This window comes from Equus quagga, chromosome 3, assembly GCF_021613505.1.
Source record: "Equus quagga isolate Etosha38 chromosome 3, UCLA_HA_Equagga_1.0, whole genome shotgun sequence".
Taxonomy (NCBI): Eukaryota; Metazoa; Chordata; class Mammalia; order Perissodactyla; family Equidae; genus Equus; species Equus quagga.
This window is the reverse complement of record NC_060269.1, coordinates 153,075,203-153,096,421: the sequence shown is the minus strand read 5'-3', so window position 1 is coordinate 153,096,421 and position 21,219 is coordinate 153,075,203. Positions and strand designations below refer to the sequence as shown.

Here is a 21,219-nt window from a genome sequence, read left to right as displayed (position 1 = left end):
ACCATCCAGGGAGCAGAAACAATCCGTCCATTGGCTTTCCTTCTGTGAGCACATCTCTTCAAAGTGTGCGCCCTCTGGGTATTGAGAGACGGGTAAAGGCAGCTAGACTTGGAGGGGTCCTTTTGTCTTTGTGGGGAGTTTCAGCTGCTGTGTTCATTTTCATTGTAATTGTGTTTTTGTGCTCAGGCCCAGATTGCCCTAGGCAAGTATTGTGTTGTTAGTAAATCAAATAAGTAATAATCATTTTTAAGAAGATCGTAAGGCAAGATGACGCATGGACTCGGACTCCCCAGTCCTGATGTGCGCACGGGCATTTTTCTTCAGGACATCATCTTTTGTGAGGGTCGTGGTATGTGTGCAGACACTGGTGCAGGCAGTGGCATTCCGGAGCTTGCCTATCCCTTTTGAGATGTTGACCCGATGTTGTGAAATCTTCCTCCCTCCCAGCAGATCCTGTGGTGTGTCCTCAGAGGTGGGGGCTGGAGCATAGCTGGGGGCAGCCCTAAGGAAGGTGCCACATAGCTCTGTGGTGGGGGGCAGGAGAAGGATGTCCTCAGCAGAGTGTCATCCCTTAGCCGGACCACAGGGACAGAGTCCCTGTGGGAGGTCGCATGGCCAGACAGCAAGGAACAGGATGAGCCTTCCACCGGCAGGGTCGCCTCTCCCTGGGTGGGACAGTCTGTGAAATACAGAGGTTGCCACCACCTCTGCCCTGCGAGGATCTTTTCCCTGACAGAGTGAATCTTAGGTGAAGAGCGTGGTACTGAGTGTTAGGTTTCCACTTAACTCTATCATGTTTAGGATGTTAAATGAAATTGATAACATTTTGGTCCAAGGTAGTACAGACTAATGTTGGGGGTCCCCAAAACCCGGAGTTTTTGCTAGGAGGACTCAAGGGGCTCATGTATACTCATGGCCATGATTTATCACAGTGAAAAGATACAAAATGAAATCAACAAAGAGATAAGGCATGTGGGGTAAAGTCCAGCAGAAGCAGGCACCAGCTTCCAGAATCTTCTTCCATGGCATCACAAAAGATGCACTCAGTTCCCCCAGCGGTGTGTTGTGACAACACGTGTGGAGTGCTATACACCAGAAAAGCCTGTCAGAGGCTCAGAGCCAGGGGGCCCCTCTGCCTGGCACATCCCCAACTCCAGACCCCCAGGAGGAAAGGGGCATCAGCACAGACCACACTGTTTGTTAGAGTGCTGGGAACCCTCCCGACATCCAGGTTCCCAAGAGCCAGCCCTGCGCGCGGGCATCTCAGGGCCTGGCAGTCAGGCCTGCATTGAAGAGCTCTTCCACACGCTGCATCCAGTGTAGTGTGAGGCCAGCCCCTTCTTGGCCTCTCCCATTCAATCATGCGACTAGCCTCTGCTTCCTTACCTGTGCTCTAGGACAAGGCCGTGGCAGAGCCAGTCAGCCGCCTGCTGGAGAGCACGCTCAGGAGCAGCCATCTGCCCAGCAAGATTGGGGCCCTACATGGCGTTCTGTACGTGCTGGAGTGTGACCTCCTGGACGACACCGCAAAACAGCTCATCCCAGTCATCAGCGACTATCTCCTCTCCAACCTCAAAGGAGTAGCCCAGTGAGTGGAGCTGGCCAAGGCCTCCCACTTTTGTCTCCCTCCAAGGCTTTTGTCTTGCCAGGGGTGGGGGCCCTTAGAATGGGCTGTGAGAAGAGTGGTGTTACATTCAAAGTGTATGTCAGACCCTGGCCAGATTATGGGCAGGGGTCAGCAGGAACCCAGGTGGGCACCCTTCTCATAGGGATGGTGGCTAAGGTCACTGAGACACAAGGACACTAGACACTGTCCAATGGGAGTGGCCTGCTATATGTGGCTAAGCTTGGCTGTTGTCTCATGTTTTCAGCTGTGTGAACATTCACAGCCAACAGCATGTGCTGGTGATGTGTGCTACCGCCTTCTACCTGATTGAGAACTATCCTCTGGATGTAGGGCCAGAATTCTCTGCATCAATAATACAGGTGAGTGGCCCCTGGGTGTCTTCCTCTGGAAACGGGAGTGGGCATCCATGCCTTTTCAGCTGTGAGATGGTATCATTGGGTCCATTTTGATTTGGGCAAAGAAGCAAAAGTGACGGGAGGCCTGAAATGGTTCTTTGACTCTGGAGTCTTCCTTCTTGTTCAGATGTGTGGGGTGATGCTGTCTGGAAGTGAGGAGTCCACTCCATCCATCATTTACCACTGCGTCCTGAGGGGCCTGGAGCGCCTCCTGCTCTCCGAGCAGCTCTCCCGGCTGGACGCAGAATCCCTGGTCAAGCTGAGTGTGGACAGAGTGAATGTACACAGCCCACACCGGGCCATGGCGGCCCTGGGCCTGATGCTCACCTGCATGTACACAGGTGAGAGTAAGACCCGGGGACTGACCCAGGCCCACCTGTGCCCGGCAGGTCAATGCCACTGAGCTCCAGACTGCACAGATCTCCTGTCCAAGAGAGAAAGAAGTACACTCAATCGCGGGACACAGACCACAGGCCCCACTCCAGTTCTTAAGGGAGATCCTAGGGCCTAGAGCAGGGGCTGACCGGCTCAAGGTCACATCACTGTGCAGGTGTCATAAGCAAGCTTGGGGAGTAGGCCTGCTAGGGACTCAGGTCACCTGGTTTCAGATCATCTCTAGGAAGTCATCGAACTCCTTTGTGAGTTCAAAGCACTGTGTACAAAGCTGTCCGGTTTTCCAAATTAAGTAATGATACCGAACAATTTTATTTCAGGAAAGGAGAAAATCAGTCCAGGCAGAACCTCGGACCCCAGCCCTGCTGCCCCAGACAGCGAGTCAGTGATTGTGGCTATGGAACGCGTGTCTGTTCTTTTCGATAGGTAAGAAGCGAAGCCTGCCTTTGCCCAGAACTGCCCTGGAACTTTCACCAGGAGCAGCTGCCTTCATGAGAGTGTGTATGTGTTCTCTTGGTGCTGCCACTGTGGTCCCTCTTGCACCCTGATTGTGCACATGCTTCCCCAGGGCTCTGTAGGAGCGGGGAGGCCTTGGACCCTAGCACCTAGGAGTTTGAAGTTGACCAGCTCCAAGGCCTTTGCAGAGCTTGCCCGTCTCTGCTGAAGGTGGGGGCAGTACCCAGCAGTGTGGTGGTATCAGAAGGGGTACATTAATGAGACATGTGGAGGGCTGGCTGTGGAGCCCTGACCAGTGACAGAAGCATCTGTTCATCAGACACTGCTGCCTTTGTGAGAGAAGCGACACCCCCTCCCCTCTCAGTCAAGCAGGCTCACATGCGCCCCCTCCAGGGCCATGGGAGGAGCACAGCCTTTGAGCAGTATTAGAAACGACTTCAGGAGACTGCGGGAAGATTGAGACAATAAACAGAAGCTTCTCTGAGAGTCCGTGATTAACCCCCACCTCCCCACACTCTGTGCACTTGTGTCCAGGACCGGCTCTGCTGCCACTTCTGCGAAACGGATCAGGCGCTGTGTTTGGCTTTTTCTCCAGGGCAGGGTGCCAAGTTTTGCCCCAGGCCTCTCAGTCCAGGTGACATGATGTGTCTGTGGCCTTGGGGAGGCCAGTTCTGCACTGCCTGGCCTGGCATCTCCAGTCAGCAGGAAGCCATTGGGATTTCCACAGGAGCATGCTGGGCAGGACTTTCCCTGTGTCCGCTCTGGCCAGATGAGGTGTTCTGAAAAGCCAAGCATGTGTGATATGTTTCCCATGTTGCTTCCGTTCCTCACAGATTCATCCAGCAGAACCACAACCAGGTGCGGGGCACAGGGGCCCATAAGGTCTCTGCCCTCATGGAGCTCACGTGCCAGTGCTAACAAAATACACATTTTAGCAAGTGGAGTACAAGCATTCAGCTTGATCTCTCTCCAAATACTGGGGGCGATACTGGGCTGACAGAAGGTAACTCAGTCGAGAGCGTTCTCTAGAAGAGCAGCCTTGCCCATGCTGAGCAACAGCTAGCATCTCTAGGCAGGTGGGTCCAGGCATACCTGGAAGGAGACGTGGGCCAGCTTCTGACTCACTTCCCATGCTCTTCAGTTATATCTAGTTTTGCTGAGTGTGCTAGTAGGAAGTAACAAACATGATGACCATCTTCCAGCATCTAGAAGGACTCTGCTTGGGTGCACGTTATAGGATCTGCTGAGGGAGGAATCAACAGGGAAACATACGGGATCTGAGTTAGACAAGAAACACGTCCTAGCAGACAGCAGTGCTACAGCATCAGAGTGTGGGACGCTAGAAGTTCATGGACGTTTGCACGTGGACAAAAATGAGACGTGACAAGGGCAGTGTTTTTGTTAGGAGTTTTTAAATCTCTTCTGTAATGTCACAACTCCAACCCATTTCTGCTTATTATTTACACGAGTTTAAGATCCCTTTTTGGATTGTTTGCCCCACATGCTTTGTGTGCAGGTCACTGGTACCATCAGCAAAGGAGGCGGGTTGCCTTTTTGCTCTCATAATGAGTGTTCTAGGAGCCCAGCCCCAGACACCCTTGGAAAGCCCCTGAAGGTCCAGGGCATCTCCCAGTCCTGGATCCGCATCAGGCTGCCCTGAGTGGTCAGCCTGGTTTCAGACAACAGGCTTTCCAGGGCCAGGGTGGAGGGCTGGGAGCTGTGGAGAGTGGGGCAAGGCCCTGATCCGTGTCTCCTCCTTTTAGGATCAGGAAAGGGTTTCCTTGTGAAGCCAGAGTGGTGGCGCGAATCCTTCCTCAGTTTTTAGATGACTTCTTCCCGCCCCAGGACGTCATGAACAAAGTCATTGGAGAGTTTCTGTCCAACCAGCAGCCATACCCGCAGTTCATGGCCACTGTAGTATACAAGGTGAGGGCACGGGGGGCAGGGGAAGCCCCTGAGGTGGGCTGACCCCGGACTTTCCAGACTGGATGCCTTTACCGTCAGAATGTGTTAACCTAGTAGATTTGCCAGGGGGCCTGATTCCTCCCCTTTCAGAACCAGCAACAGCTCTTCACCCAACATCGGGTGTTGGAATTGTTTCCCTCTCCATCAGGGCTCCCCCGTGGCCCTGATGCTCCGGCCTCTTCTCCTTCCCAGGTTTTCCAGACTTTGCATAGCACGGGGCAGTCGTCCATGGTCCGGGACTGGGTCATGCTGTCTCTCTCCAACTTCACGCAGAGGACCCCGGTTGCAATGGCCGTGTGGAGTCTCTCCTGCTTCTTCGTCAGTGCTTCCACCAGCCCGTGGGTTTCAGCAGTGTATCCTTTCCTGGGGCTGGGGCCGGCCTAGGGAACATAGCAGTTCCCACTTGCCACTGTCCTTGCAAACTCTTCTGTCAACGTCTACGTTGATGTTTTATGTTAAAGTTTTTGAAAGCTAACCTCCGCAAAACCCCTGATGTCAAGATGACATTTGCCTTAAGCCCTGAGAGAGTAAAATGTTGACAAGGAAACAGGAAACCATACCAACCAGGACTGCCCGTGAGGCTGGGCCCAGGGTGTTGCTCTGAGGAGTGGAGGGCAAGGGGGACACAGAGGTCCCTGCAGATCTCTTCCCTGTCCACTGTGAGGGTTCTGTGCAGCTGGCTGTGTCACTGATGCTGCTGCTTATTGTCCTTTGTCATTGTGCCTTGTATCATCCTCTTGGGTAAAAGGCTTAAGTAAAAATCCAGTTCCCACCCCAAAAATCCTGGCTGCCAAAAGGGGAAGTTCCTTTTACGTAACAAATTCCCCTTTTGGCAACCATCTCCCAAGACAGACCACAGAGCCTCTGAGCAGACGGCTCTCCTGGTGCTGACAGCAGACCTCGTCCGGCACGCCTGGGAGGGCCTGGGCAGGGCAGCCATGGCTCTGCCCTCACTCTGGGGGAGCAGGGCTAGCAGGAGCACCAGCCACCAGCGCTGTGCAGGGAGCCAGGCCAGGTAAGTGCTACCGAGAGAAATGTGCTCCCTGTAGGGCTCCGGCTTCCTCAGCCAGCTCTGCCTGGCCTATCCCTGCTCCACTGGGCAGAGCCGGGCTTTCTGCTACAGATGGGTGGTGTCCCGGGACGTGTCGTAGACTCGCTGGCAGGAGCCAAGGTGGGAAGCAGCTGCTGCTGCTGGCACAGCCCAGGTCTGCTCCATCCGCTTGTGGGCTGGTCTCAGGCCTTCCTGGGCCTGTATCTCAACCTTTGTCATGGAGGGCGTTCCCAGCTGAGGACAGGGAGATGCTCTCCCCTCTCTTGCAGTCTTGCTCCTTAACTCCCCTGCCAGCCTTCCACACGTCATCAGCAGGATGGGCAAGCTGGAGCAAGTGGACGTTAACCTCTTCTGCCTGGTGGCCACAGACTTTTACAGACACCAAATAGAGGAGGAGCTGGACCGCAGGGCCTTTCAGTCCGTGTTTGAGGTGGTTGCAGCACCAGGAAACCCGTACCACCAACTGCTGACTTGTTTGCGGAATGTCCACAAGGTCTCCACGTGCTGAGCGCCCACCTGGTGTGGCAGTGAGGCAGCACTGGACCCAGGGCCCTGTCTGTGCTGGGGGCACTGGGCACCCCAGGCTGCCCTCACTTTGCCCCATCGGGGAGCCAGGCAGTGTCCCTCCCAGTCGCGTGGCAGAAGCACTCTGTTGCAGAGAATATATGCAGTACTGTTCGGGGTTGAGCCTGAGTCCTCACAGGAAGCAAGAGCAGCTGCGTTGCGAACCGTTCATGCTATAGCTAGTATTAAATGCCAGCTAACCAGGTGTTTATCTTCCTCCTGATGTTGTCGCCAGGTTACAGCTGCTCTTGCGTCTGGGACAGAAGTTAAGTCCTCTGCTCTCACAGGTTGGCCACTAGCCCCCTCTGGTGTCCAGCAGGCGGAAGGCAGTGCCATCAGGCTTTAGAGAGCACTCCCCCAAGTCTCCGCAGTGAGGCTCAGGAAGCCTGGGGCTCGTGGTCCTGCTCCTAGCAGGATGTGCTTGTGGTACCTGGCATCTGGACTGAACGTAGTGGCGAGCGCTCGGTGGAGTGGCTGGGAGCACGACACCCAGCACCATGCTTCCCTTTCTCTGTTTCTTCTCAGGATTTAAAATTTAATTCTATCAGTAAAGAGATTAATTTTAAGGTATCTTTCTATGCCCGTGTAAAGTATGTGCATTGCAAAGTCTATGCTGCATGCCCAGCCTCCATGGAAGTGGACAGGAGCTGGTGCCTCTCCTGCAGTGACTCCCCTCACCCAATGCCTAATTCCTCCTTAATAGGCTGATGGCTTTTCTGTCATTTCTCTGGCTCACTTCACCCTTTTCATGCATTCATATTTAATCAGAATTTAGAGGAGTGTTAATGTTCAGATGTCTGTATCAGGAACTCTCCATCCAGCCCCAGTCTAAGGATTGAGAAAGTGCCCACTCAGCTGTCCTGTGCGTAGGAGGCACCTTTCTGTGCCGGCTGCAGCTCTTTAGGCTCTGCCACCACCAGTGAGGGACAGCTTCCTGGCACTTCGCCGACCAGGCCAGACTGCTTGGCTGTGAGCAGCCTCTGTCGAATTCAGAGACACCGGCTCTGACATCCTCTGCTCCCGTCCCGAGCTGGCCCAGCTGGTGCTGGCATCCACCCCCCACGTGGCCCTCCTGCATGTTGGGGCTCAGATGCATGCTTGGCCCAGCAGCCCCAAGGGTGTAACTGAGCTACATTTGTGTCCCTCTTGGTTAAGAGCAAAGCTTGGCATCCTAGCAACTGTCAGAGAAAGACCCCAGCACCTCTTTGACCTCCTTTTGGCCCAAGAGAATGCAAATGGGGCTCAACCTGGGGAGGCAGGAATGAGATGGGCCAGGGCAGTGATTGGCCAACCCACAGCTCCCTCAGAGCTGCTGCTGCTTCCCCAGGCCGGGGCCCTGGACCAGCTTTCTGTTTCCAGGCCCACTGTAGCCAAACCATCAAATGCAAACAAGGCCTGGACCGTCAGGTGACCTTGCTTAGGAGCTCACCAGGCACTTACGGATGGGGGGCTCTGCATGCTCTCTGACCATGTGACCCCAGCCAGCACTCTGCCTCCTTGGTTCCCAGAGGCAGCCAGTCACTTGGTCACCGGCATGCTGGTCAGTTTGTCATGAGCTTAAGTACAGTCAGAGTTTTAGGTATTTCGTATGGTAAGTGGAGATCATTTTGAAGCTATTTTCCAGAGTCTGCAAAGGAGGAGGGACCTTTTGGCGCATGGTTGGTTCCCCTCACATCTGTCTGTGCAGGCCTGACGTCTCCCTGCAATGCACACAGCCAGCGGCCTGGAGGCCCTCAAGCTGCCCCCCACACCCCCGGGACTGCTGCTTCCTTCCAGCCCTTTCCTGCTGCAGCAGTTTGAGGCCAGCTGGGTGCAGGATTTACCCACTGCCCGTGCACATGAGGGAGGCCGTGGGGCCTCCTCAGAGCAGCCCTTGGCTTTACCTACCAGCCCTAGCAGAGGCCTTGGCGAGCGAGGGCACGGATGGTGGAAATGGGTCAGGTGTCTGAGCAGGACCTTAAGGGAGGGACTCTACTGAATTTTAATAAGTAAGAAAGTCACCATTCTCCCTCATTCACTTCGGCTCCCATTTCTCATCCTAGCTTTTCCCACAGCCTGCTAGAATGTGAACACAGGAGGGTTTTCCGAACTTTCTGCACTCCTGCCCCCTGGGTTATTTCAGCAGCTCTGAGATAGATCCATCATGTGCCAGATGTTGTTCCTGGCTAGATGTTTATACTTGTGAGAAATAACACTGTGAATGTAAAATTTGGAACCATTTCCCTTAGGATTCCTGTCACTGGGCTCAACTGAGAGTTTAATTGGTCTTCTCTAGTTTGTGACGTGACCTAAAACAGTCAGTTGTTAATGAGGGTGCTTGGAACCCAGCTCTGGCCATGATGCCACCCCAAAGACTTGCCTGTGCACCCCAGAGATGGGTATGAGGTGACGGGTGACGTTACTTTACCCACGGACGATGGTGTGTGTATATGCATATGTACATACGTATCTGTAATTATATGTGTGTATATATATATTAGAACACAAATATGCAAGGCCTCTAAAAATGGCCGTGTCAGTCCTTTACAGAAGTTGGCTTGTCTTAGACCTGCCACGTGGAGTCTGCTGCGTGGCGCGTGACTGAGACTAAGAGTTGGCGTGATTTGCTCGTTAAAATCCCACTAAGATAGTCCACCCTATCAACTCTGTGCAGAAGGGATTAAGATTTTATCGCGTTCCTAAAAGTCTACAGTGAGCACCAATCATATTATCCAAATTTTGTTGAAAATACTAATCTGATTGTCAGGTTTGGGGACTGAGGGGGAGGTTGTTTTTGTTTTGCTGCTGGTGGTATCAGGAAAGATTTGAATGAACCAGGGTGGAATTGTTGGGCGATGCACTTAACCATGTCTTCTCCAGAAATGTGCCTCCCTCTCGCTGGCCCCGCTGGGTGTGCAGGTGACTTTTCCAGCTGCCAAGTGCCCTTCAGTATGTTCTCTCTCACTTTGCTGGCAAATGTGTCCTTTCAGGAGAAAAGAATAACACTGAAACACCTCCAGACACCCAGGGTGTAGCATCAGATGAGGCCCTGACCACACACAGACCCCCGTCATCCCCGGGCTCATCTCTGAGCCCTTGGGGCGCGCTTCTGTGAGGCGGAAGTGAGCCCTGCTGTCTACTCGGCTGGGATGGACTCAACAAAATCACCGAGCTCTGCCAGCTCACAGGCGACACTTCCCTCTGTTGCAGGGGCCTCGGTGGGCTTGGTTCTGTGTGATTTGGGGGGAGTGAAGCTAGTTTCCTCTCAATACCAAGAACGTCCTTCCAACCAGACATCCTCACGTTGGCTCTTCTCCCTCCCTCTGCAGTGAGTGTCCAAAACCGTAGCTGTGGCCAGGGTGAGACTCGGAGCCGTTCCATCTGGTGGGACGTTGGGCAGGCATGGGAAAGTGACCAGGAGCTGCCGGGGCTCGCTGGAGAGCTTGGGATGGCTCATAAGAAGAGGCCTGCCCTGCGCTGTGCCCTGTGCCGCTGGCCTGGGCACGTCCTCAGTAGGGAGGGGCCACTCTCCCAAATGCACCTGTCACTTTTTAATGCACTTGAAGGAACCACTCCCCCTGAGTGCTTCTGGGAGCATCTGGCCCTGGACAGTCACTGTGGAGTTTCTCATTGCAAACGAGGGGTGACCACCGACGCTGGAGGATCGCGGCTGTCGTGGACCTGCCACGTGTGGTTTGGCTTTGAGCTAAGTGGGGTCCCTTGCCCTTATTCGCTGCTTCCTGCTGTGGTAGAGTGGCTGTCAGCAGGGGTTTGAGCTCACACTTCGTCACTGCCGCTGTCCCCACCATGCTGGGAGCTGGCAGGGCTGTGATGGGCGTGTCCCGGAGCCTGGCCCAGACCTGACTGTCCACTTCCAAGAGGAGAGAGGAGGACTGATGTAAGATGTATATTTAAATTTTTTAAACTGCTGCAAATGTTGTACATCTGAATTAAAGGAAAAAATTAAACCATAAATTGCTGTTCGAGGCCTTCTTTGCTTATGGAGAACCTAGACTCTGCTGAGGGATGGCAGAGCTGGCTGCCACACCAGCAAATGCCCAACACCTTGGAGGGCCCCCAGGAGGCTGTGTGGTGCGAGTGAGGAAGCAGGCCCAGGCCTGGGCGTGGCTGGTGCTTCCTCTGAGGACCCCACAGACCACCGTGCAGTGCTCTTTCTGCCCGGCAGCCATGGTTGCAGAAGCCACGTTGGCTAAGTGACTGGGATCTGCCTACACAGGGGCCACGTGTGTCTCAGCACTAAGCTCCTGCTTCTGTGTGTGGCCGAGGGCCCTGGAGGGGTGGTAAGGGCTGGTGCGGGGACTGGAGTGCTCACACGGGGCCAGGACCTGGCTTTTGAGGCCTGCTCATGGCCCAGCTGGCCCCTTCGCCTCATTGGCCATTGGCACCCGTGCTCCTGGGCTATAGAGTATGGCGATGCTTCCCTGTCCACTGGGGCTGGTAAGTCCTTCCCGCCCAAAATACCAGCTCTTCCCAAAGTCTTTACTGAGCTAAACAGGGTGCAGTCCTCCTTAGCTCTGGGGAACCCCACCTCTGGAGCCATGGTGGTCAGTGTTGTACCAATGTTGGGGTGTAGAGATTTTACCCACCAATCTGCAGACAAAAACCCTGGGCTGTGGGCTGCTCAGGGCGGGTACTTCGTAAATGTTTGCTGAAGTCCCATCATTGGTCAGTGGATGGGAGTGATCCCTCCCTCCCTCAGCAGGGCAGTCCTGGAGCCAGCACCGTGGTGAGTGCCCAGAGAGGCGCGAGCATGGTGCAGCCTGGCCCCTGCCTTTGGGGTGCAGCGCTGTGACTGTGCACCCGGGCTTCCCCGGTTTCTCTAGCAGCCTTGGGCCCCCTGCCCTCCTGAGGTCACAGGACCCCCTTTCCCTGCACAGTGACATTGTGGCCTTGAGCTGCAGACACCGGCTCGTGACTTAGTCCTGGTGCTGAAGGTGTGGACATTGTTGGCAGGAAACTGCTTGGAGGGCCTTTGGCTGCTGGGCCTGGTGAACAGGCCACATGGGGCTCTGTTCTCACCTCAGTTCTGTGAACACTTGATGGGGGGCACTTCTCTCCAAACTTGTTTCCTCCTGTGTCATACAACTCGATGACCTCAGCCTTCAGAGCTACCTAAGCCATATGCCCATCCCCCATCCAAGCGAGGACAGGCAGACCCTGGCTGGCGCACCTGGACACAACTGACCTACCTGTTATTTCCAGAAAGAAAAGGGCCCCAGAGCTCCTGGAAAGAAGCAGCCAAGCCCTTTGGTGTGAGTGGACTTGTCTCCAGCACATCCCCCTTTTTCTTCAGAGGAAGCCCCTGCTCCTGACGACACCTGAGGGCCCTTGTAGGGGTGTGGGGGGTGTACCCCTCAGGCCGGTCCACACCTCGCCCCTCAGGGCAGCCTGACGGTGGGCCTGAGCGCCACTGGACAAGGCGTTCTGCCAGGGCCCAGGGGCTTGTGGCACAGGGGCGGGCCTGCTTTGTGGCGTCACTGAGGCTTCTTGTGGGAAACCGTGAGCATCTCCTCCTGCGGTTTCCATGGGGTCTCAGGCCTCAGCAGCCTGCCTCCCCCATCTGGTTGGATGGCTCTTCTCCACTGGCCTCCCAAGCAGGAAACCTGGGGCCACTCAGATGGCCTCCTCCCTGTCCTGGTCATGTTCTCTAAGGACCCTAGGGTTGTGGGTGGGCCCAGTGGAGCCATTGGGTCAGGGTTGGGGCCTGCCCACCGAGGCAGAGGGCTGAAAGTTAAGGATCTGTCCTCCCCAAGTATGCAGGTGGTGCCAGCATGGCAAACTGGACCCACTGGTCCCCTGCCCTCAACCACGGGCTAGGCAGCTGGCTGGGGACTCGTGTGAGCATCTGCTGTGGGCCAGGCCATCCTGAAACGAATCGATGCCTCCTCTGGCCAAGATGTCATCCTCTCAACCCTGCCCCCATGCTGTGCCCTGCCCTGCCGCCTCCGGCCCTGGACTCACGCTCCCCACCTCCCCCACCCCCACCACCTCTCCTGCTTCCCTGCCTTTGTCCAGGCCAAGTTCTACTGCCAAACTTCCCTCCCACTGTGATAGGCTCAGCTCACGGCTGCCTGCTCCTGGAAGGTGCTGGAGGCCCTTAGGGGGCATGTCCGCTTCCTGCCCTGGGCTCCCAGGTCAGCCTGCCAGGCTGGGCAGGGCAGGTGCTCATAGTATCGCACGGACTGAGTGTCGGTTCAGAGAGAGAGGCGTAGAGGGCAGGGGCCTCTTCTGAGCACAGGTGTCCCCCGGGCTCCCTCTTGCTGAGGCCTGACTGCCCCTTTTCCCTGCAGGTGTTGCCGGATGCCCAGCCCCAGGCCCTCTGCCTCCCCTGCCCGCAGAGACTGAGGTCATGCAGCTGTGCCAAGGTAGGGATCCCCCTCTCCACCAGAGGACAGACAGATCCCTCCCAGCGGGGGCAGCAGGCCCTGGACCTCCTCCCGCCCAGCTTGTTCTTGTCCTTGGGGGCCCAACGTGAGGGCTCTGCTTCAGGCAGCACCCCCAGGACTCCCCCTCCCCGGGGCTTCCAGTGCCCACTGAAACCTAAGAAGAGATGGTTGGAGGTCAGCCTTTTACCCTGACTCCCCTGGACGTGCTGGCTAGAGGGCGAGCAGGAGATGTAGACACCTCCTCTGGAACCACCTGGTTGCAAGGACCCTGAGGGTGGACAGTGATGCCCGCAGGCCAGCAGCTGCCTGTGGGAGGCATTGGGACCAGCTGTCCTGGTGTTACTTAGGCTGGGGAGCCTGGGGCATCTGCTTTTCCTGGTTATTCACCAGCCCCAGCCAGGCCAACATGCCAGCCGCTGCCCTCTCCAGAATCTCCAAGGCCGTGCTCTGCTGCCTCCCCCTGGACCCCTGCCCTGTGTGCAGGGAGGCGCAGTAAGACAGTCCCGCTTGGCCCTTGGAGCTGTGATTGATGGAAGGTCCTCAGGTAGGGCAGAGAGCCAGCACTTGGGCCACTTGGGAGCGTCAAATCCTTTGCCTGAGGAGGGGGTACTTCCTGGAGGAGGTGGTCCTAGTCACTCATTGATTCTGCAACTACTCTTGAGTGATCTGTGCCAGGCACCCAGGCCTGGAGGAGTACAGCAGTCATGAGCCCTCCTGGGGCCGCTGCATGGCCAGGCAGTGGTGTCCCTGTGTCCCCAGGTGCCCTCTGAGACCCAGGGAGGAAGGGGCTCCCACAGAAAGCTGACAGCAGGGCCAGGCGTTGACCCAGGAACCTACTGAAGGGGGTGTGGAGGCCCCTCTGAGTGCCCCTGCTGCTCTCTCCCACTGCACTTCCACTTCTGACTGCAGGGAGAAGGCCGCCCCAGCCGGCCTGCCTTATCCTGGGTACCTCCCCTCCTTCCACCCGAGGGCCTCGGCCCCTCCCTCAGGGTCCCAGAGGACTCGCTCAGGCCACAAGCTCAGCTCCCCTGTGCTGGGACTCGTCTGTCCACGGTCAGGTGCCTCTACTGACCACAGTCATTTTCAGCCTGGACTTCGTAAGTCCTTCCCCTGAGTTCAGGCCACCACCAGAACCCCACAGGTGACAGGCAGGATCTGACGGGATGCGCTGAGCCTGTTCACATGAGCGCCTGGCTGGGCACTGTGTGCCTGGGGGCCGGGGCGGGGCTCAACATGGCCATCACGGCCTGTCCAGCAGGTGTGATGGGCTCGTGCTGATAAACCGTCTCTCTGAGTTTTATCTTTTACATTTTGAGTGTTGATGCTTTTAGGTGGCGCTTTCTCTCTGCAGTCCCCACAGGCTCCGTCACTCTGGTCTCCTGCCCTTGCTAACACTCACTCTGAAGTCTGGGGCCAGCCCCAGTGGTCACCTCAGTCCCTCAACCCCGCCGAGACAGGGGCCCATCGCCAGCCTGGCTCTGAAGCCCAGCTTTGCTGCTGTACACTCCCCCGACCCCCTCACAGTCACAGCACCTCTCGCTGCCAGCCTTCCCACACGCTCTGGACATCTGGCCTCGCTGCCTCTGCTGGCCTGGTCCTTCCCACAATGCCTTTCTGCTTTCTCGAGTGAGCCGGGCCGTTGCTCCTGTCTGTCTCAGTGTAGAGCTCGCCTTTGTCCTACAGTGGCCCCTAACCTAGCCACTGCTGGAGGTCAGCGTCCGTGTCCACTCGGCCTGGCCCTAGAGGCCTCAGGACGAGCCTCAGTCAAGCCTTGGCAGAGGCCCACAGAGGAAGGGTGAGGGTCCCACAGCCCAAGGGCCCTGCCAGTGCCAGCAGCCACCTTGTCCAGGGTTGGCATTGGGGGGCCTCCAAGGAGGTCCCGGGAGGCGGTGGGAGCCTTCGCCCAGGCACGCAGCACTTTGCATTGGCTACGCCATGTGTGCGCTGCCCAGGACTGTGGGCAGAGGAGGGTCGACGGGTGTCCTTCCCAGGGAGCCCGCCAGCCAGGTGCTCGTTCTCGAGGCAGCACAGCATGGACTCAGACCCAGCTCCGAGCCAGCCTGCCTGGCCCGGCCCCTTGCCCACAGGGTGACGTCACTTCTCTGGCTCTCAGGCTTTTCATCTGTGAAATGAGAATAGCAACAGTGCCAGCCTCCCTCGCAAGAGTGCCCTGAGGATCGAAGAGGGAAACACATCTACAGTGCTTAAAACAGCACCAGCATTCAGAGAGTGCTCAAATTCTTATTACTATCCGTTTTGCAAGTGTTCCTAACCCAGGGTCACACAGCTGGAAGGTAAAAAATGAAACGAGCTGTCTCAAGGTAGGTCCAATTGGCAGGAGGGAAAAAGCAAGGAAGGACCAAAGTAGAGTAGGAAGACTTCAGAGAGGAGGCGATGCCAGAACAGGGTTTTGAAGAATGAATAGGAGTTTGCCAGTAAGTCCAAAGGCAAAGTCGAGTGATCTACTGGGAAGGGAGGGGGGTTACTTAAGATTGGCCTTTTATCTGTTCATTTCTTTACTCAGCAGCCTTTACCAAACACTTTTCTGTGGGGTGCCAGGGATACAAGGAGCACCCTGCCCTGCCAGGTGGAGGAGAAGGCAGATGGAGCTGATGCAGGGTGGTCAGGGCTGTGGTGGGGCTGCCCAGGGTAGGAGGGACACACACTGCCTGCTTCCAGCTGCTCTCTGCCCTTAAGAACTGTCCTGGCTCCTCGGCCGACCCCACATCACATGGGCCAGCAAGGAGTCCCACTGCAAGGAGGGAAACAGGCAGACTGTGGCAGAGCCAGGGGTCTGCTCAGGGGCGGAGCTCCACTCTCACCCACGGGTGTTTGTACGCTCATGTTTCCCATCATAAAATGTAAGCGTGTTGGCCAGGGGACACTGTGCACGGGGCATCACCAGGGCTGTCTTGGCATGCGTGTGTTGCTGAGGGTCCCTGAGGGTATCTGTCCCTGTGTCTGCCTCCCCTTTCTGTGTCATCTCTGCTCCTCCCACCCCCGTCTGTCTGTCTGTCCTCCTCTCTTGGTCTCTCCGTCCCCCTCTGTTTGCCCCTGGTCTCCTTGCTTGTCTCACCCCAGCTCCCTGTCCTGGCCTCTCCCCGGGCCCCTGCCTGTGTGAACCAGGGCAGGGCTGAGGAGGGGGCTGCAGCCTGGCTCCCACCCCTCTAGAGCTGGTCAGCCCAGCGTAGGCACCTCGCTCTGCATGGCCAGGGCTGGCACAGCCGGGCCGCCAGGCTGAGGCGGGAGGCAGGACCAGGCGCCTGGGCCGCCGGTTTGGGCCTGCCTTGCTCGCTGCAATATTGATGGGCCGTCAGGATGGCCCCGATTCCTGCGCTTTCAGTTAAAAGGTTTCTGTTGTGGTAGCTTATGCAGTTGCTCTGTTGCTATGGAAACGTGACATCAAAATGACGTTTCCCGTTTAAAAGCTTTTAACTAAATTCCTGCCTGTCAGATGTAGGCCCCATTTTGAGCACAGAGCTGCCTTCCAGGAGCAGGGCTCCCTCCCGCCCATGGTGCACAGGCCGCTGCGGCCTCGCCTGAGTGCGCCCCTTTAACCCCGCAGGTGCCTCCAGCATGGCAGCGGCCGAAGTGCCCGGCTACCTTGTGTCTCCTCAGACGGAGAAGCACCGGCGGGCCCGCAACTGGACCGACGCTGAGATGCGCGGCCTCATGCTCGTCTGGGAGGAGTTCTTCGACGAGCTGAAGCAGACCAAGCGCAACGCCAAGGTGTACGAGAAGATGGCCAGCAAGCTGCTCGAGATGACCGGCGAGCGCCGGCTGGGCGAGGAGATCAAGATCAAGATCACCAACATGACCTTCCAGTACAGGTAGGCCACCGCGGCGTGCCGACTCTGCACGAGGCCTCGGGTCCCTGAGTCCCGCCCCAGGACCGCTGGGCCAGCCCGTGCGCACAGCCGAGCCCAGGCTGCTGGGCACTGCTCCTGGCCTCCTCAGAACCAAGTCAGGAAGAGTGTGGGGTCCCCACCAGGCTGGCCGACATATGGGTCCCTCTGGCTTTGTGGGGGTGGAGCCCCACCGGGTGAGACAGAGCCTAGAGAAACCATTGATGCAGCCTCCCAATGGGGAGGTGGGGAAACTGAGACCCAGCAAGGGCAGGGCTGGGACTGATGAGGCTTTCCTGGGCCTTGGCCAGGGCTGCGCCAAGGACACCTTTGGCACCGTCCCCTAGGCCTCCACAGGTGGCTCCTATTTGGCTTACATACCCCCCTACCCCAGCCAGGAGACCACAGGCCACCAGCCCAGGCTCGACTCTGCTCAGCAGGGGGGCAGGTGCTGCTACACAGGCAGGGAAACTGAGGCCGGAGGTGAGAAGGAGGCTCAGCTCCCAGGCCTGAGTCCTGCCTGGTCCTGACACGCTGTCATTCTCACATCCACTGAGCTCAGCTGTCAACTGTGAGCACAGCACAGCACTGACCTCAGCGTAGGGGAGAGGGGCGTGCAAGGCTGATGTGGAACCCTGAGTGCCCAGGGGGTCCTGCTTGTGGGAGGAGCCTTGTCTGTGGACAGAAGTGGTGGGGACCCAGGCCTGGCTCCACCTCTACATCTGCCCTACCCCATGGTGGGCCCTCTGCCCCAGCCACTGAGAGGAGCTTCTAGTCAGGGCCAAAGACAGGACCCCAAGGCAGGGGCAGCTCTGACATCCAGGGAAGGAGGCAAGTATGGCCCCACATGCCCAGCTCCTGGGTACATGGGGCCCAGGCCTATCTGCAGAGGGTCACAGGCAGGGTGAAGGTCATGGATGGGCCAGGGTCTTGCTGGGGTGAAGGTCAATCAGGAGCTAGGAGCTGTCGGGGGGAACGTGGTGCTGAGAACGTGGTGCCCCCAGTGGTGCTGTGGGCGGCCGGGCAGGGCTTGGCCTGGGGCTGCCCCCAAGAGCTTCAGTCTTCAGGCTTTCAGCTGGGCACTGATCCTCCCGGGCCTCCTGGTGGCCGCTGAGGGCAGGGAGTGGATGTGTTACCAGGGCTGGGTACAGACGGGACCCTGCAGGTTTGCCTCAGGCACTTAGAGCCACACTCTGTGGGTGAGAGGATCCCCACCACCACCAATCAGTAAGGGGACGACTCCCTACCCTGCCTGGCCTGCGGCCTCCGGCCCACCTGGAGCCTGGAGATGGCAGAGGCTCCGCAGGGCCCTTCACAACTGAAAGGCTGTCTTCAGTTGCATCAACTTAACTTTTTTTGGCCCTTAAGGAGCAGGTCCAGAGGCAGGCCCTATCCAAAGGCCCATTTCTGACCCGCGGCCCCAGCCCCTGCCAGATCCAGGGACCGGAAGCAAGGCAGCTGCCCCAGGTCTGAAGGCATCAGAGTCACTTAGCGTAAATGCTGTTAAATTCCAGCTGCCAGCTCACAGTGCCAGGGCTGAGCTGTCTGCGAGGTGAGCGCGACCCTCTGGCCCCCGTTCACACGGCACGTCCCTCAGTGCCTGGTGCGGAGGGGTTGCAGAGGCGATCCTGGCCATTTGACCAGCCTCCCGTCTGACTCAGTAATTCATGGGCTCTGATTGGTGTCTGGCCAGGTTATTTATTATTTATCCTGAAAGCCTTCTTCAGAGTCCCAGGGGAGGGATTCTGTTCCATTCCTGGAGGCGGGGGGTGTGGGCCAAGGAGGCCACAGGAGATGAGGGTGCAGCAGAGGCAGGGCCTGGGCCCTCCAGGAGGCCCCACTCCAGCCGCTGCAGGCTGCGTGCGTGTACAGCCCTCACAGTTTATGGAGCACGCGCCCACCACGGCGCCTCACAGCTCCCATTCACCAAGGGGTAAACTGAGGCCCAGAGCAGGAGAGGGACTTGCACAAGACTGCATGACACTGTGACTTGCTGACAAATTCTTTATCTATCTGCCCTCAGAGAGCTCCCCCCCAGCAGAGGCTTTTCTTATTTGCTCATGATAGTTCTTTGTTCATTAAGACTGTCAGGCTAAGGAAGCCTGAGGGGGCGGCTGGGTTCCGTGGAGCGTGGTTTGTTGGAAGGGGCCTCCTGCACCAGGAACAGACCTTTCCTCATTTCTCTGAGCAGCGGGCCGGCTTGAATGGGGCAGAACAAGAGCTGGGGGCCTCTGGAGGGGCTGGGGGGGAGCCCGGGGTGGGGGCTGGGTGTGGGGCCGCCAGCGCAGCCTTTTGCCCCCTGCACCCAGCATCCGCGCAGCCCTCCAGGGTGGTGGACAGTGGCGCGGCCGGGAAGACGAGCAGTCGTGCGCTTCCGGGTGTGACCTTTCCTTTGCTTTCTGCTGAGGACCCTCCACTTGGTGGATGTTGCTCCCAAAGCCACCTGCTGCCATGACTGGCCTCTGCTTGCTGCCCTGAGCTGCAGACACCCTCACAGTCCACTTGTGCCTGTTTGCTGGGGGCAGTTCATTCACATGGCCAGCTCGTTATTTCCACTGACCAGAGTGACCAGTGGCCATGCCCTACAGAGAATGTCGGGAGACAGGAGCCATCTGGCCACAGGGCACTCTGTGGCTCGAAGGCCTCCCTACATTGGGAGGAGCATAGGGCAGGAAGGTGGGGGTCCACAGGCTGAGGCTGGGGTCCTGCGGAGCGCTGGGCTTCAGGAGGCACTGGGTCTGATGGGGCGGAGAGCCCCTCCTCATCCCCTCTTGTCACTTCTTTCCTGGCCTGACCGGGTTGCCTGGTTCTCCTGCAGTCCTCTCTCCCCGTCCTCCACCTCAAGAGGGCCTGCCGGGCCTGTCTGTGGGGGAGGCAGGACACAGGGCCTGGGAGGGGCTTGGGCCCAAGGTGCACAGAGCTGAGCTGTGCCTGGGGTCTGAGTGGGGATGGGGGTGTCAGGCAGTGTAGGAGGGGCCCTGTCAGGCCCAGCCCTACTGCTCCTGGTACCTTCAGCCAACAATGATATGTGGACAGCTTGCTGTTTGCAGGCTCTCCAGAGGCACCAGGCACTGTCTTATTAAATCCTCCCTAAGCTGTGTGGGGAGCTGGCTTCCATCATCCCCATTTTACTGATGTGAAAATGGAGGCTCAGAGAGGTTAATGAGGAACCTGTCCAAAGTCACACAGCAAAGTGGTGGAGACGAGTCACAGACTCAGATCTGTCGGACACTGAGTCCTGAGCGGTTCTCTCTCCCAAGGCATCCGCTGTAGAAAAAGAAGTTTATTATATTACAGTATTCTATGTTTGTATTATATTACATATTTTATTAAGTTGCGGTATTATATGCCTATGTTTGTATTGTATTATACATTTTACTATATTACGATATTTTATTATTTCTGGCTAGCTTACTTAAAAGCAGTATTTGTTCATTGCAGGGAGTTTAGATACTACAGAGAAACCATGGGAATCAGCCCAAGGTCCCTGCACTTACAGATCACCTTGTTCACATCCGGGGCATGTGCTTCCTTTCCAACATCCAAGGCGGAATAGGTCCCGAGCCTGACTTCTTTCTAAGTCCAATGTCACCTTGGCCCTGGAACCTGGCCAGTTTTTCTGGGGAGGCCTGTCTGGCCAAGAGTGGCTCCCGCCTGTGCCACGTGGCTCCCCTGGGTCCCGGAGCCCTGAGTGTCCCTCGCCGAGGGCCCGGCGGGACAGGGCCAGGGCGGCTGTGTTTCTCACCCTTGGCTCTTGTGTCTCTCGTTTCAGGAAATTAAAATGCATGACAGATAGCGAGTCTGTCCCGCCAGACTGGCCCTATTACCTAGCCATTGATAGGATTCTGGCCAAGGTCCCCGAGTCCTGTGATGGCAAACTGCCGGACAGCCAGCAGCCGGGGCCCTCCACGTCCCAGACCGAGGCATCCCTGTCGCCGTCTGCTAAGTCCACCCCTCTGTACTTACCGTATAACCAGTGCTCCTACGAAGGCCGCTTCCAGGACGATCGCTCCGACAGCTCCTCCAGCTTACTGTCCCTTAAGTTCAGGTAGCGTGCGCTCTTCCTTCTCCTGCCCCACACACCAGCGGGGCCAGGAGCCTGGCGTCCAGAGAAGGGGCTGCGAGCGGCGAGGGGCAGCACTGTCGTGGCGGTGGCATTCTCTGCCATCCCAGGCTGGCTGCAAAGGGTGAGGCGGTGTATGAACATCTCCAGGTACAGGGAGGCCTCAGGCCAGAGAGGACTCAGACGAGGAGGCCTCAGACCAGGGGGGGGTCTCAGACCAGGGGGGCTTCAGACCAGGGAGGCCTCAGACCAAAGGGGCCACAGACAGGGAGGCCTCAGACCAAAGGGGCCATAGAACAGGGGGGCCTCAGATGGGGAGGCCTCAGACCAGAGGGCTCAGACCAGGGGGACCACAGACCAGGGGGGCCACAGACCAGGGGACCTCAGACGGGGAGGCCTCCGATGGGGAGGACTCAGACCCGGGAGACCTCAGACCAGGGGTTCTCAGATGGGGAGGCCTCAGACGGGGAGGCC

The 21,219-nt window shown here is 57.4% G+C and overlaps 2 protein-coding genes across 4 annotated transcripts in view; both read left to right on the top strand.

The window, feature by feature from the left end:
* The window catches only part of HTT (huntingtin), a 163,458-nt gene extending 156,437 nt beyond the window's left edge, over nt 1-7,021 (top strand). For all 3 annotated transcript variants that reach the window (XM_046656987.1, XM_046656986.1, XM_046656989.1), the window contains 7 exons: nt 1,398-1,588; nt 1,872-1,986; nt 2,150-2,363; nt 2,736-2,841; nt 4,635-4,797; nt 5,029-5,189; nt 6,182-7,021. In XM_046656987.1, the coding sequence (XP_046512943.1) occupies nt 1,398-1,588; nt 1,872-1,986; nt 2,150-2,363; nt 2,736-2,841; nt 4,635-4,797; nt 5,029-5,189; nt 6,182-6,395 (1,164 nt within the window). In that variant the 3' untranslated portion in view covers nt 6,396-7,021. The remainder of the gene's footprint in view (nt 1-1,397; nt 1,589-1,871; nt 1,987-2,149; nt 2,364-2,735; nt 2,842-4,634; nt 4,798-5,028; nt 5,190-6,181) is intronic.
* A 5,779-nt stretch (nt 7,022-12,800) lies between these two features.
* Nucleotides 12,801-21,219, top strand: part of MSANTD1 (Myb/SANT DNA binding domain containing 1) — a 10,851-nt gene continuing 2,432 nt past the window's right edge. Inside the window, exons 1-3 of the mRNA XM_046655541.1 lie at nt 12,801-12,816; nt 16,403-16,667; nt 20,455-20,730. Of these exons, the coding sequence (XP_046511497.1) occupies nt 12,801-12,816; nt 16,403-16,667; nt 20,455-20,730 (557 nt within the window). The remainder of the gene's footprint in view (nt 12,817-16,402; nt 16,668-20,454; nt 20,731-21,219) is intronic.